Raw genomic sequence first — 14,962 nt, forward strand, 5'->3', positions numbered from 1 at the left:
ACTGTGAGCTCAGGGACTGGCCCTGTCCCCCACAGCCTCTGGCCGTGACATGAAAGTTTGGCAGGAAGAGGAGGCCATTCCATGAGTCCCTAATTATTTATTTCCAGTTTTCACACATAAACCATCAAGAACAGGACATGGTTATCTCCTGCCTCGGCAGGATTTGGTCCCAAGCTGCAGCTCACTGTCAGTGCAGATTCCTGGGAGAAAAACCCGGGATCATCCATAAGAACCAGCTCTGTCTTTGTCCCAGGGGTGTGGTCTGAGAGGGAACATCTGGCCTCGGGGGAGCGCAGGGTGCATGGGGAGGCTGGGTGGATTTGGGGCCAGGGCTCTCACTGCAGCAGCTGGATCTCCATCCCTCCCTCTTGGCTTCTCTCTCTCCGATTGCCCAGGCAGAACCAGTGAGGATCACTTCAGCTGGATCTCCTCCTCTTCCTCGGCTTGTCTGAGGACCCCAGAAGATGAGGAGATGCTGAATTGTCATTTTTCTAAGGACAAAGGGAAAGCTGCTCTGTAGGGAGACCCCACAGAGCTCTACAACACTCCCAGCAGAAATCTGGGATGGGGCTGCAAAGCAGAGACCCCAAGCCAGCAGTGGCAGGAATGAAACCCGAGCTGCAGCCTGGAGCTGAGCTTCCAAGGACAGCAGCCAGCACTTCCCAGCAGCATCAGGGGGTTTGGTGAGCTGACATCCCAAAAAAAGTGTGTCTCCTCCCTCAGGATCACACACTGTCCTGAGCACACAGGGCTTTCCACTCATGGGGTACACTGAGTGCTTTTCCTCCTCTTGTGTTGCTCCCAGCATCCCTCCCAGATCCCAAGGTTTCAGGGCCACCCATCCCCGTCTGTCCAAGTTAATGATTCAAAGTGGCCGGATCTCTGAGGCCCTGGCAGCCAGGCCCCAGGGGGCAGGCCAAGGATTCTCGCCCTCTGGGCTTAATCATTCTCCCAGCTGCTGACCCTGCCTCCATAAAAACCCCGGGATGGGATTCCCAGCACCACTTCCCATCAGGAGGAGGAGAGCCAGCTCCACCAGCTCCAGCATGAGGGCAGCCCTGGTCCTGCTGCCGCTCTTGGCCGCTGCACAGGCGTTACACCGAGGTAAGGGAGGTGATCCCAGGGTTGTGCTGGCCCTGGGATGAGGGGCACGGGGATGGGGCCTCAATTCCAGAGGTTTTCCGTGGCCTCCCCTCTCCCAGCCTGCAGCCAAACCACTGGGCAGGACCAGAGAGGGAAGGGAAGGGAAGGGCTGGGAGGATGGGTTGGGATCCAGGATGCCATTTGGGGTGCTGCTGGGGGAGGTGGGAAGGGAGAGGACAGAGCCACAGGGATCGGCTCCTTCTCTTTCCAAAGGAAACTGGGATTTCCTGACCCCCCTGGCAAGCACCATTCCCATGCACAACTCACCCCTGGGTGGAGACGATGCTCTGCCGCCCTTTGCTGCCTCCTCAGCTCCACAGGGAATCCCCCAGCTGCCAAAACTCACCTCTCCCACACGGCTTTGTACAAGAGAACACAAATGCCACAGGTTGGGACCGAGAGCCGACATTCCTGCTGGGAAAGAGACACAACTTTTCCACGGCTTGCCCTTTTCTGGCAAGCCCTGGCCTTCACCCTGTTCTTCCCTTGGCACCAGAGGGATGTGACCCTCAGAGTGATGGCACAAAGCCCTGGCTTTGGGAAGGTGACCCTGCCCCAGGCTGCAATCCCTGGGAACACCGGGATCAGTGTTTACCCTGCTGCTGCCAAAGTCTGGCCCCACACAGCCTGTCACACAAATCGATCCTGTTTTTCCAGGGACGGCAGCACTGCTGGGAATGTTTTCACTCCTGGCTGCTCCCTGCACCTGGTCCCAGATGGTTTCCCAGCCCTTATGGTTTCCAGGCCCTGCCAGAAAATCCGACCCCACATATTCCATACTCCAAACCTGTCATATGATTTACCTGTAGCTCTCCCAGCTCCAGAGGGGATTTTCTCCCTGCCCCTTTTTTCCTGGCTGCAGAGCTGGAGCAGCAGCCTGGACACCAGGGATGCTTCTCCCAGACTGGCTGTGCCAACATCTCCCCAGGGACCTCCAAATCCTACCTGGAAAAAGAAGAAATGGAGTGAAAAAAAAAATGAACAAACCCCAAGTGAATAAAGCAGCGTGTTCTGTGGTAGCAGAGCATTCCTTGTTCCTTACTCACAATTCCTCCTTCTCCTGCACTTCCAGGGAAAGCTTATGTCCGGGAGAAGGTCTGCCAGGAGTACAAGATCCTGGGCAAGGAGAACTTCAGAACCCTGTAGGTACCTCCTGCTGCTGGTGCCCTCCCAGGAGGCTTGACACCTGAGCCAGGAACAGACAACAGTAAATAAAAATCTTGGGAAAGGGCAGACGGATTCCATTCACCCAGAAGGGGAGATGCAATTCAACCCCTGGGCTGGCTCTGATTGCTTTTAGCAGGACAAAAGTTTGATTCCTTGTTCAATTCCTCAAAAAAACCAATTAAGTACCTAAATGATTGGGAATTCTCACAGAGCTGACACACAGTCCCCTGTAAGTGGCAGCCCCCAGCCTGGAAGCCATTCCAGTTCTTTCCTGGCTGTTTCCCAAGGAATACGTTGTGATTTCTCTCTGCACCCCAGCCAGCACTGTCAAACCCACTTGGGCAGAACAGTCCTGCCAGGTGATTTCTGATTGAAGATAAAGGCTCACCTGGCTCTCCCTGTCCTTGCCCCCAGGACCATCATTGACACCAGCCGGAAATATTCCAACGGCACCTTCCAGGAGATCAGCCACCTGGTCCGGGACATCGTCTCCCTGGTCGAGACCTGCTGCGCCGACGGGGCTGACCCCTCCTGCTACGATGCCGGGGTGAGCCTGACCAAAAACACCTCACAGAGCCCAAAACCGGGCCAGGGGAAGGGACGGCGTGGCCGTAACCTCGTGTCCCCCCCGCAGTCCACGGCGCTGTCGGAGAAGTCCTGCCGGGCGGACTCGCCCTTCCCGGCGCATCCCGGCACGGCGCAGTGCTGCGGCCAGCAGGGGCTGGAGCGCAAGCTGTGCCTGGCCGCCCTGCGGCACCCGCCCCCGGCCCTGCCCCGATTCCTGCAGCCCTCCGACCGGGAGCTCTGCCACGCCTTCCGCCTGCAGCCCCGGGAATTCGCCGACAGGTGAGCCAGGCTCAGCCCGGAGGGGTCAGTGCCGTGGGCTGACAGCCCGAGGGGTGCCCGCAGAGGGCTCCTGCCCCCGGAGCACCTCCACAGCCCCAAACCCCCCTTGTGCTCTGATCCCCCTGAGGTCCCGGGGCTCCTCATCCCGTCTCTGCCGCAGGTTTCTCTACGAGTATGCCAGCAGCTACAGCCAGGCGCCCCTGCCTGTGCTCCTGGCCTCCACCAGCACCTTCCTCTCCATGGTCTCCACCTGCTGCACCTCCCCTGCACCCACTGCCTGCTTCCTGAAGGAGGTGAGACCCTTGGGAGTGCTGGGCTCGCCCCCATGCTCACTCCCCCACAGGGAGCCAGGCAAGCGCTGTGCTCATTCCCACTTCCATTCTCTTTTTGTGGCAGAAACTGGAGAGGAAAAGCATCTCCCTACTCACCCTGACGTCAAACCGGATCTGCTCCCGCTTCTCGGCCTACGGCAAGGACAAAGCCAGCTTCAGGTCCGGGGGGAATGGCCTCTCCATCCTGGGACAGGGCTGGGCTGTGCGAGGGCTCCTCTCTCCTGCTGCAGATCCTGTTGGCAGGCAGCATTTAGGAAAACAAACTTTAGCCCTGCTGCTGTGGATCCCTGCAGCTGCCTTGTGCACAGCACAGGCACAGAGCAATCCCTGCCCTCCCCATCCTCTCCCTCCCTCACCCTGCTCAGAGCTGATTCCTGGGAGGGGATCCAAGCCCCCAGCCCCACTCTCCCTGTGCTCCCCAGCTCCCTGGCCTCGCTGGCCCAGAAGGTTCCCAGTGCCTCCTTCGAGGACCTGCTGCCCCTGGCCGAGGACGCTGCCGAGGTGGCTTCCCACTGCTGTGACTCCATGGCCGAGGACTGCATGCAGAGGAAGGTAGGGAGGGCTGGAGCCCAGCCTGAGCAGCTCCTGGGTGCCAGCAGGAGCTCGGGGGGCTGAGGGCACCTGCACAGGCCCTGCTCCCTCCCTGCAGCTCCTGGAGCACACGGCCAGAGTCTGTTCGGCACTGTCGGCGCGGGACGGGCGCTTCGCCAGCTGCTGCCAGGGGAAAAACCTGATGGAAAACCATTTCTGCATCCTGGCCATGCCCCCAGCCCCGGCTCCCAGGCTGCCAGAGCCACCAGAGCCAACCGGCAAGGAGCTGTGTGCCAAGGAGGGGGCTCTCCATGCCACCAGGTGAGCGGGCAGTCATGGAATAGAACCATTTAAGCTGGAAAAGATCCCCAAAATCATCGAGCCCAGCCAGTTCCTGACCCTGTTTCATGCTTAAGTTTTTATGGGGATAACCAGGGCAACATCCTCAATTCCCTCGGGGGAATTTGTGCCCCCAGGGGCTGCACAAAGATGCCAAAAGCGGAGGCCCCATCCCACTCTGAGCAGCGCCCATAATGAGAACTCACCTGAGCTCTGCCTTCCCGCTCCAGGTTCCTGTTCGAGCTGGCCCGGAGGCACCCCAGCCTCCCCGAGGCCGTCCTCGCCAAGCTCTACGACTCCTCCGGGAAACTCCGGCGGGAATGCTGCTCCTCCAAGGACCCCTCCGCCTGCTGGGGCAGCAAGGTGAGTGCTGTGGGGGCGCTGGGGGCTCATCCTGTTCCCCCCAAATCCCCACAGAGGCTTTTCCCAGCCTGGTAACTGCCCCCCCCCCCCCCTCTGCCCCCAGCGCCAGCGGATCCAAGCAGAGCTGTTCCCCTTCCTGGCAAAGGCCGACCAGCTCTGCGGGCAGTACCACAAGCTGCCGTTCCTTGAGTTCAAGAAGAGGTGAACCTTTCCCTTCCCCCTCCCCCTCCACCAAAAACCCACCTGGGTGGCTGGATGCAATCAGAATCCATCCATCGTGCTGAGGATGCCAAACCGGGATGCGCCGGGAGCCGCGTGGCTCCGGTTCCCGCAGTAACCGCGCTCCCCACCCGCAGGCTGCGGGACAGCCTGGCCCAGGCCGAGCCCAGCCCGGCGCAGCTGGAGCAGCTCCTGGAGCAGCGAGCGTCCTTCGCCTCCTCCTGCTGCCTCCCGGACTCCCCGCCGCTCCTCTGCGCCTCCAAGGTACGGCCGGGCCCCTCCTGCCCCCCGCGGGGCCGCACCCGCTCCGGGGCTGCCCCTCGGCTCTTCCTTCCTTCCCCAGGTGAGCTCGGAGCTGGGCGAGCTGTGCCAGGGGGATTCCTGCCTGCTGGGATAGGCTGCCGGCGGCAGGGATCGCTTCTCGGGGGATGGCGCACGGATGGAGCGGGACCACGAGGCGGAGCGCGGGAAGGGACATCGGAAGGGAGCATCGAGGAGCTGGGCTGGAGCACGTCCGGCACATGGGGGGTGTCACCGAGCCCACAGCCGCCCCTGTATTCCTGCAGCCGAAATAAAGACAAAAATGCCCTGCAGTGCGGCTGGAAAGTCTCTGTGCGCCCTCGGGGCCGTGGGGAGGGCGGGAGAGGGGCCCAGCTTCTCCTCCGCAGGCAGGAACAGGTCCCAGCCCTGATCCTGGGAGATAAAGGTCTAAAAAACAAAGGAAAACCAGGGGAAAGTCTCATCAAATGCCCCCAAAGACAGCAGTCTGTGGGAATTGGGGTATCCAGCTCCCTGGAAGCAGCAGCACCCTGAGAGGGGCACCCCCAGCCCCACACCTGCCCAGGTGAGCCCTCCCCACCACGGGAAGGGATTTGGGGGTGCTGCAGGCAGAGAAACCCTGGGTTGGGATGCAGGAAGATGGCACAGCCAGCCCAGGAAAGAGCAGAAAAATCCCCCAAGCCCGGATGTGGCAGCTTTGTGTACAGCGAGCACAGCAAGGGAAGGACACGGGGACACCTGGGTGTGCAGAGATGAGCCAGAGCGATAAAACAGAGCCAAACCCGAGCAGAACTCCCTGTTCAAGGCAGCTTCTCCCTTTTCTGGGGAGCACTGGCAGTCCCTGGATCACTGCTGAGTTGCCCTGGACTGTGAGGAACAAGAGGGATTTGGCTGGCACCATCCCAGTCCATCTCCTGCCAGAGCCCCTCTTATTGTGGGGTACAGAACTGGACAGAAAGGAGAAACTGGCTTTAGTTTGGTTTTGGTTTTTATTTTTTTCCTCATGGAAAAAAGGGCTGACAATTCCAGTGACCCTCTGGGATTCCAGGGAAAACTGGAGGATTGCCATTCAGCCAGCCAAGGACATCTCTGCCAGGCAACACCATCAGTGCTTATGGAGGGGAAAGCCCCCCAAAAATACTCACCTGCTGTTCAAAACCACACAAACCATAATCCTCCTACCAAAACCACCACATTTCCTTGGAAAGTTCAGGCTGCTCCTGCCTGATCCCAGCCAGCATCACCTGCCCAGGAATTCCATCCAGTCCTTGCCAGCCTGGACACAAACCACTCGGCTTTCCCACTCTCTGCTGTACCAGGGATTTTATTGGGTTTTTTAATAGCAATTTTCTTTTCCAGCTCTCATTCCTCCTGCCCTCAGAGCCATGATACAAGGTGGATTCACCTCCTGCCTTTTCATCCCACCGCCTCTCTGACCCATTCCCAAAAAACTAAAGGAAGCAGCAAAGTTCCTGACTTGGCTGTGTGGCTTTTTTTTTGTTTTTAATCCCCAGCCCTGGTGCTCAGCACAACACCTCCTGTCTGCTCTGCCCACTCCCCAGGAGCTCATCAGGTTAGAGGAGGAATTCTGTGGCTCTGCAGGAACTCCAGAGCAGCATCCAGGGAATGTAGGGCTGCTGTGGGAAAAGCCCAGTGAGGATTACTTAAAACCCTGAATAAAACAGCTCCAACATTCACCTGGCCAGTGCTCCATGAAGCATCACAAAAAACCCAAAAGCGTTTTATCCACCTCTGACAGCACAGGGCTGCTGACTTCCCAGTGCCTGCTTCTCCCAGCCATCAGCTCCAGCCACCCAAAAAGCAGACAGGAGAAAACCTCATACCTCCTTTCCATTTTATTGCTCTCCCAGACCCTGTACAGCACATTCCCAAAGCGGCAGCCAGCATTTTTCCCTCTTGGCTCGGCTGCCCCCAGGCAGGCCCAGCAAAGCCTGGGGATAAGGAGCCATCTCTGGAGGGGGGACGAGCTCACAGGTGCTGCTGCTGCCGCCTCCCAGCTCACACCAGCGCTTCCAGCAGCTGCGAGTGATGGAGAATCCACTTCCCCACCCTGCACCCTGCTGGGGGGGGAAACAATGCCCAAAACAATGTCCCCTGTCCCGCTCGGGCAGAGGAACACAGCCCGTGCCGTGCCGGGACAGCCGAGCCCGGCACCGGGAGGGGTCACCGGCTCTCCCGGGAGACTCCAGCCCCACCCGCTCCCAGTCTCGGGGGTCACGGGCTGCAGGTTGGAGCGGGAGCCGCTCCCGTGCCGGGAATTGGGAGCTGCCGGAGCCCCGCGACTCCACCGTGTCCCCACCTCCGGCGTGGGTGACACCAGGGACACCCGGTCCCATCCCGGGATGCCGATGCTGTCCCCCCGCACAGGGACAGCGTCTAAACCCAGTGCCAGCGTCCCGGGAGCCCCGGCGGGTCCCGCACCGGGGGGCGGGAAACAAACCATCCCTGTGCCGGCCCGGGCAGGGTCCGGACCGCAGCTCCGGGCACCGGAGCCCGCAGCGCGGGGGAACGGGAACCAACGGCCCCGGCTCACCCAGTTCTGCCCCGGTTCTCACCTGTTTGCCACCGGTTTTGCCCGGTTTCCCTCACCCGGTTCCTCTCCCTCCGGTTGTCTGGAACCGGGAGGGCGCCCGGGGACGCTGAGCTCGGCGGGTCCCTGCGGGGAGGCGCGGCGGCAATAGGAGCAGCTCCAGCACAGCCCCCAGGCCGCCCGGGACGGGACCCGAGCCCGGCAGAGCCCCTTGGACCGGGACCGGGAGCGGAGCCGGGAGCGGGACGGAGGCTCCGGGGCTGTGGCGCCCTCGCGTGGCCAGCGCGGGTACGGCAGGCGGGCCGCCCCCGCCCCAGCTCAGTGTCGCCGTCTGGCGGCCGCGTTACGGCAGCGCAGCCCCGGCGGCCCCCGCGCCCCAAGGACATCGGCGACACCACTGGGGACACCTTTCCGTCACCCCTTTATTCAAGCCGCCGCACGCTTTAGCCCTCGCCCATGCAGCCAGCCGCTGGTGCCGTCCGGGACCCGCCCGCAGGTACCGGGAGCTCCTGCGGAGAGAGCGGAGCCCGTCGGCCTCGGCACAGACCCCAGTGCGGGGCTCCGGTCACACCGGCTCGGTCACGCCCCCGCTCCCCGGCACCTTCACGCGATGCCCGTTTCCCGCACATCTTCACTTCTGGAAGGTCCGTCCTTGTTCAACGTTTCCATCTCTTCTGCCTTCCTCTTCCTACGCTGCCTCCGACAGTGGCTTGACAGGGAGGAAAAAAAAATCATAAACAACAAACAAACAAACAAACAAACAAACAAAAAAGGCAGAAGGGGACATGGCAGTGATGCTCCTCCCTCTCCCTGGGCTTTTACCCTGCAGAAGATCCCCAGAGGATCACACCTGCTTTCCAGCCCCAAAGGAATGTCCCAGGCACCTCCCAACACCTGCAGGACCATGTCCCACCAGCCTGGGACAGCCCCAGCTCCACCTGCCCGGAGCCAGGCGAGCCGGGCAGGAGCTGCTCCCTCTTCCCATCCCTCCCCTTCCCGCCCCGTCCCCCACGTACTGGCTGCAGAGGCAGATGCCGACGACGAGGATGATGAGGGCGACGATGAGGACGATCAGGGAGATGATGACGATCTGGCCGTGGTCCCCTCGCAGGTAGAACAGATCCACCCTCTCGCAGCGAGCCCCGGTGTAGCCCCGCTCGCACCTGCCCCGCGGCACAGGGGAGGCACGGGGAGGTCCCAAAAGCTGCCGTGCTGCCCGTGCCCCCCTCACGCCGCTCTCCCGGGGAGGACGGGCGCAGCATCCCACCCCGCGTGGCCGCGTCCCCTCCGCGGGTGACTTACACACAAGCGGGCGCCTGCTCGGCCACGAGGAAGCGGCACCGGCCCTTGACACAGTAGTGCTGGTACTCCTCCGGGCACCGCGAGAAGTGGCTCTGCCGCCGCGGCTGCGTGCCGTTCCCTGCGGTGACAAGGACAGAGAGTACCCCCAGCGGGGTGTCAGCTCTGCCCAGAGGCAGCAGCGCCCCCGAGCCGCTGCATCCCCGCAGCAGCTCCGAGCTCCGCACGGGTGTCCTTGGCACATCGATGCCACACGGCTACGCTAGACAAAACACCGGCTCATCCGCCATCCCGGCCCGCTCCCCCGCTCCCTTGCACGGCCTCGGGCTGCCCCCAGCGCCCTCACCTGTGCATCCCTTGGCTGTGCCGCAGCTGAGCCCCTCCGCGCCGTGCCCGGCCGTGACGTTGGTGTCGGCGCCCACGCAGCTGAAGAGCGCCAAGCCTGGAAGCACCGGAGGCAGCTCAGAGGGGGACCCCGAGCAGCCCCAGAGCCACGGGGGGTGGGGGGGGGGCTGGCAGAGGGCTCTGCAGCTGCGCCCGCGGCCCCCCTGCGCTGGCGGCATCAGCTTTTCCTCTGGGCCGGGAGAAGGGAGAGCCGCTCCCCGCCCGCTGCCTCCACCCAGCAACGCCCGGCACCAAGCTCTGGGAGCCAGCCTGGTGGGTTTTGGACCACACAGCCCGGCCAGCTGCTGCTCTGCCCGGGGAGGATGCAGGGAGGGATCCCCAGGGAGACCCGGACTCATGGAATCACTGATGAGTTTGGGCTGGAAGGGACTGTAAAGTTCATCCAACCCCTGCCGTGTGCAGGGACACCTTCCACTATCCCAGGTTGCTCCAAGCCCTGTCTAACCAGGCCTTGGACACTTCCAGGGATGGGGCAGCCACAGCTTCTCTGGGCAACCTGTGCCAGGGCTCCCCACCCTCCCAGGGAAGAACTCCTTCCCAGTATCTAATCTAAACCTGCCCTTTGTCAGCGCGGAGCCCTTCCCCTTTGTCCTGTCGCTCCCTGGTGACGAGTCCCTCTGCAGTTCCCTTGGAGCCCCTTGAGGCACCGCGAGGTGCTCCGAGGTGTCCCCGGAGCCCCGCACAGCCTGGCAAGGGGAAAGGGGGGAAAGGGGCCACCATGCTCTCCCCGTGGCCTCGGGGGTGAAACCGAGCCGGGCGCGTCAGAGCGGCGGTAACCGGATCGCTGGCATACCAGCCCTGACTCAGCACGGCCCCGCTCCCGCCCGGCCCTCCCCGGGGATTCACCCGCCCAGGCGGCACCCAGGGAGCGGGGACAGGTCCTGCCTGACGGGCAGGGCCCGGGTGGCTCCCGAGGAGGTGGCTCCCGAGGCGGGGCTGCTGCCATCCCGCGTGGGGACACTCGGAGGCTTCGCAGGGAGCTGGGAGTTTGCGCAGCCAAGTCCTGCCGGGCAGCCTGGTCTACCGCTCCCTGTTTCCTCACCCGGCGCCTTGGAAACAGCGGTGGGAGCTGCCCCGAGCCTCCGGGTCCCCCCGTCCCGCAGCGGGGACGTTCCCAGCGCGCACGTCCCTCCTGGCTATATATAGCCAGCACCGCGCCGCGGGTGCCAGCGCCCCGAGAGAGCCCGGCGGGGGGAAAAGGAGCCCTCCGCCGCACCCAGAGGGTGGGAGCTGCCTGGCCAGAGCCAGGGATGAGCCATGGGGCGGCTGCAGCCCGGGATGCAGCTGTGGGCGGCGTGGGTACAGGCGGGACAGGCAGGCAGGGAGGGAGGGAGGCTGACTTCACTCGCGGTGACCGAGTTCACAGCTCGGCATGGAAAGATCCCCACCAAGCCGAGCTCCCCACCCTTATTGCAACCAGCTGCGGAGTTCTGGCACCCTCCGGGCTGGCAGCCCCCGGCAGGACCGCCCTGGCGGCAGTGCCAGCCCCGCAGGGAGGGGGCTGTGCCCACCCACGGCCGCAGCGCGGCACCCGGAGGCTGCAGGTGCGAGCACCCTCAGCTCCCTGATGCACTGGCTGCACTGTCTTGGGCTGCCCCCTCTCCTGAGCAGCCGGAGATAAGCCAGGGAAGCATCCCAAACACTGGATTATTTTGCCGTTACCGCCCCCACGCTCTCCCGGGAAAGCCCAGACCGTCGGGGAGCAGCCACCCAGGACGTGGCCGTGCTCTGAGGGGACACACCGGCCCCAAACCAGGTCGGCCACTGGTTTCCTCCTGCCAGCACAGGTTTGGCAGGTTTGGCCAAGTGCTGTCACCAGCCCTGCCAAAGGGCCAAACCCAAGCTGCTCCCTGCGGAGAGAAAAGCTCCCCCGAAATCCCAGGGCAGGGGAGGATTCCCTGCCAGGGAGGGTCTCAGCTGCCCAGCCCGGCTGTGGTTGCTTCCTGGCAGCCATCAGCAGACACCTGTCTGCAGCTGCCTGCTTCCCAAAAACTTAGGAACTGACACGGGAATGCTCACACACTCGCTGGATAGGTACTGCACCCCCTGCCCCGGCATCCCACATTCCCAGCGCTGCCAAGGATGGGCTCTCAGGCACCCATCAGCAGTGTCCCTTCAACAGGTGGCAAAAGCATCCCGGTCCTGCTCCAGGACCCAGCCAGGACATCCTGGCCCCACGCTGGCCCCAAGGGATTTAGGGATTCAGAGGCAGCAGGGGAGCACTGGATTGGAACGGTGGGGAGTTCCAGGATGGGACCTGGGGGTACACGGTGGAGCCCCGGGCTGGGCATAGAGGAAGGGCTGGCATGGATGGGATTGTCCAGGGGGACACAAGGCACGGGACAGGGCCAGCACAGGATGGGGTGTAAGAGTGGGGAACACAAGGGTGCAGCAGAAAGGGACCCGGGAGCACAGGATGGGATGGGGGAGTGCCAGGACAGGCGGGGGTAGCGCCGGGATGGCACCGGGAGGCAGGTGCAGGATCGTCAGCCTGGGAGCGGGAAGCAGCGGCAGCAGAGAGAGGACGGTGCCGGGACGGGAGGTGACACCGGGCTGGGACAGTGGAGGTGACGCCGTGCAGGGACGTGGAGCGCCGTGCAGGGGCGGGAAGCACCGGGCCGGGACGAGGAGGAACAGCCCGCCGGCCGCTGGGTATCGCGGGGCCGGACAGGTGGCGGGGCAGGGGGACTCCCGTGCTTACCGGAGGCGAGGGCCAGGCAGAGCAGCAGGGTACCGGGGCCGCCGCCCGGGGCCGGGGCCGCCGCCGCCTCCATGCGCGCCGCCGCCGCCACCCGGTGCCCGGTGCCCGGCAGCTGCGGCGGGGCGGGACGGGGGCGGCCGCTCGGGCACCGCCGCCCTCCTCCTCCTCCTCCTTCTCCTCCTCCTCCTCCTCCTCTCCTGCGCCTCCTCCTCCTCCTCCAGCTGCGCAGCTCCCAGCCCGCCGGAGCCATCCCCCGGCGGTGCCGGTGTCCCCTCCCGGGTGTCGCACCCACGAGTGTCCCACCTCGTCCTGCCAGGAGGCGTCAAGCAGATGCCTCGCAGCGGATCCCTGGGGATTTGGGCAGCCAGAGGGTTCCCTCATCCTGCCGCCACGGCTTCCAGCCAGGGCTCCGGACATCCCCTCTCCAGAGGGACAGAGGGCGTGCGCCCCAGTCCAGCCTCTCCTCCCCAGAGCATTTCTCCCCGGTCAGCTTGCTGTGCCAAGGTGAATTAATTCACAGCCAGCGGCTGTAAAACACCTTCCCAAGGGCCCTGGCAGGCAAGGACGGCAGCCCCGGTTTATTCTGCAAGCGGCTGTGTCTTGGCAAAATACACTCGGGGTGTCATTTTTCCTTCGGGGGGTGCTGGGAGGGTATTCCCGCCCCCCCCGAGTGACAACTTGGGGAACAAAAGAGACCCACAGGGCTGAAGGTGTCTCCCGGGCGCCGGGGTGTCCCCTGCTGCCCTCCGGGGCTGCTCGGCAGGGATGCTCCGGCGCTGTCCCGGCTCCCAGCAGAGCTCAGGGGCTCTCCCTGCAGAGAGGGGCGCGGGCAGGGAGCGGCCGCGGAGCACCCGGGCGGCGATGGAGGTGGAAATGAAAGACTGGAAAGAACGGGTGACCTCAAACCGCAAGCTGGCAGCTATTAATGCGAGTGCTGGCAGCCACCCAGCCATGCCATTTGGCCGCTGGCCAGCGGGTGAGCAAGCTCCCCTAGCCCTGGCCAGCCAAAAATTCCTGCTGCAGGCTCCGGCACACCGGTACCGCCGGCCCCTCGGCTCACGGCCACGCCGGCTCCCTGCCAGCGCCCCCCCAAAAACAGGCAAAGCGTGATAAACCACAAGGATGGTGCAAAAGCTCTGCTGGGGGCTTGGGCAAGACCAGCAAAACTGGCAGCTGGCAGCAGGATGTGGCACAGGGCCACCCAAGGGGAGCTGGCTTCATCCCGGTGCGGTAGGCAAAGGCAGAGAGCAGGCAAAAAACCCCAAAATTTAAAAATCTTCGTGCCCACTAAAAGAAAACTTTCCCTCCAGCATCCTTCATATCTGGATAAAACTGGTGGGGGAAGTAATTATAAAGAGATTTTTAAAGAGCTGGAGCCTCAGGGAAGATGGCCCCAGCAGCAATGGGAAAGAGATGGCAAAAGTTAACCCCAAAAAAGGATCTCTCCCCGCTCCACCGAGGCCACGCCGGGAGGAGCAGGCCGAGGTGACCGGCAGGTGGCAGCTGGAGCCCAGGGCTGGTGGCTCTTGGAAAGATCCGGGCTTGCCACAGTCCGGCCCGTGGCACCCCAAAAGCGGCTCGGGCGCGGCGCTGGCACCCAGGGCACGGAGAGAGGCAGCGGCGGTGCCCAGATCAAAAAACTACCCCCAAAAAACTCCTGCCCGTGGAAGCACGCAGGGATGTGAGAGGGGAAGCAGGGAGAGGATCACGCTGTTCCCACGGCAGCAGCACCAGCATCATTTTGCCTCCTCCCCAGCTCAAGGAGAGCGGAGATGCTGATAGCGCCCGACTGCCTGAGGAATGCCAGCTGACTTGGATTTTGTGCCCTGCTGGTTCAGGCCCAGAGCCAGGATCCATCCTGAGAAAAGGCCACACAATACAGCAGAGCAGAGGGCTGGCTGAGCAACCCCGGGTAAAGATAGCTCAGCCACAGCCCGGGCTCCGAAAATCCTTTTCCATTGTGACCATGCAAAAGCCCGGGGAGGATGAGTTCAGCCTGAAAATATTCACCCGCAGCAGCACAGCTCTTCCCAGAAGGAAAGAGGTGAAAAAAATGGTCCTTGGACCTCCTGCTGTGCCACAGGTGCCTGCCTCCTGGCTGGGTCCTTTGGGCACTGGGAGCTGAACTTTGGGAGCTGTTTGTGCCATGGAAAGGCAGGACCCTGAGTGCCTGCCTCCCCTTGATTCGTGTACCTGGCTTGGGGGCGCCCAGGGAGGTCCAGAATCACGGGGTCACACAACGGTTTGGATTGGAAGGGACATTAAAGCTCTCTGTGTTCTACCCAGCTGCCACGGGCAGGGACACCTTCCACTAGCCCAGGCTGCTCTGGAATTTGCCCAACCCGTCCTTGAACCCTTCCAGGGACGGGGCACCCACAGCTCCTCTGACCGACCTGCGCCAGGCCGTCACCATCACACTCAGCCAGGAGCCGGCACGGCTTTGGGAACCAAGAGGCACAAGTGCCGGCGACACAGAGCACCCCAGGTGGGTGCCACCGGCTGGCACCAGAGCCCCCCACGCCTGGTCCCCAGTGTGCGACACCCGCCGGCAGCGTGTGGCACTCGGCATCTGGTGCCTGTGCCGCATCCCGGGACAGGCGGGCCGGTCCCGATGCCCGCACCCAACGTGGTCGGTCCCTGGCACCCGGCGCCCGGTCCCGCATCCCCGGCGGAGTCGATCCCGCATCCCGCGGCGGTGCCGGGGCCGGCAGGTGCCGCTGTGGGCCGGGCGGCGGGCGGGGGGCGGCGGCGGGGGCCGGGCCGGGCCGGGCGGCGGCGGGGCCGGGC

The 14,962-nt window shown here is 63.5% G+C and overlaps 2 protein-coding genes and 1 long non-coding RNA gene across 6 annotated transcripts; 1 reads left to right on the plus strand and 2 right to left on the minus strand.

Moving 5' to 3' along the window:
- Positions 1–81: 81 nt before the first annotated feature.
- Positions 82–2,837, minus strand: LOC108963363 (uncharacterized). 3 transcript variants are annotated; one of them, XR_007777546.1, is made up of 5 exons: positions 2,699–2,837; positions 2,190–2,329; positions 1,947–2,088; positions 1,411–1,554; positions 82–491 (listed from the first exon to the last, which is right to left on the minus strand). It is a non-coding gene; the product is annotated as an uncharacterized LOC108963363 (long non-coding RNA). The 3 variants fall into 3 exon arrangements; XR_001992058.3 differs by having other exon boundaries at positions 1,411–1,557; XR_001992060.3 differs by having other exon boundaries at positions 1,411–1,557; positions 2,186–2,329.
- GC (GC vitamin D binding protein) lies at positions 955–5,533 on the plus strand. The gene is made up of 12 exons (XM_050974263.1): positions 955–1,104; positions 2,216–2,285; positions 2,725–2,857; positions 2,945–3,156; positions 3,317–3,449; positions 3,553–3,647; positions 3,911–4,040; positions 4,138–4,340; positions 4,589–4,721; positions 4,825–4,922; positions 5,078–5,204; positions 5,284–5,533. Exons 1-12 carry the CDS (start codon positions 987–989, stop codon positions 5,335–5,337), a joined length of 1,506 nt encoding a protein of 501 aa, XP_050830220.1. The 5' UTR covers positions 955–986; the 3' UTR covers positions 5,338–5,533.
- Positions 5,534–8,174: 2,641 nt separating this feature from the next.
- On the minus strand, positions 8,175–12,252 carry BTC (betacellulin). 2 transcript variants are annotated; one of them, XM_030238843.2, is made up of 6 exons: positions 12,176–12,252; positions 9,416–9,511; positions 9,073–9,190; positions 8,787–8,933; positions 8,372–8,479; positions 8,175–8,279 (listed from the first exon to the last, which is right to left on the minus strand). In XM_030238843.2, the coding sequence occupies exons 1-5, from the start codon at positions 12,246–12,248 to the stop codon at positions 8,374–8,376; spliced, it is 540 nt and encodes a 179-aa protein (XP_030094703.1). In that variant the 5' UTR covers positions 12,249–12,252; the 3' UTR covers positions 8,175–8,279; positions 8,372–8,373. The 2 variants fall into 2 exon arrangements, with proteins under 2 accessions (XP_030094703.1, XP_030094702.1); XM_030238842.2 differs by having other exon boundaries at positions 8,175–8,479.
- Between the last annotated feature and the right edge of the window lie 2,710 nt (positions 12,253–14,962).

This window comes from Serinus canaria, chromosome 4, assembly GCF_022539315.1.
Source record: "Serinus canaria isolate serCan28SL12 chromosome 4, serCan2020, whole genome shotgun sequence".
In the NCBI taxonomy this organism is placed as follows: domain Eukaryota; kingdom Metazoa; phylum Chordata; class Aves; order Passeriformes; family Fringillidae; genus Serinus; species Serinus canaria.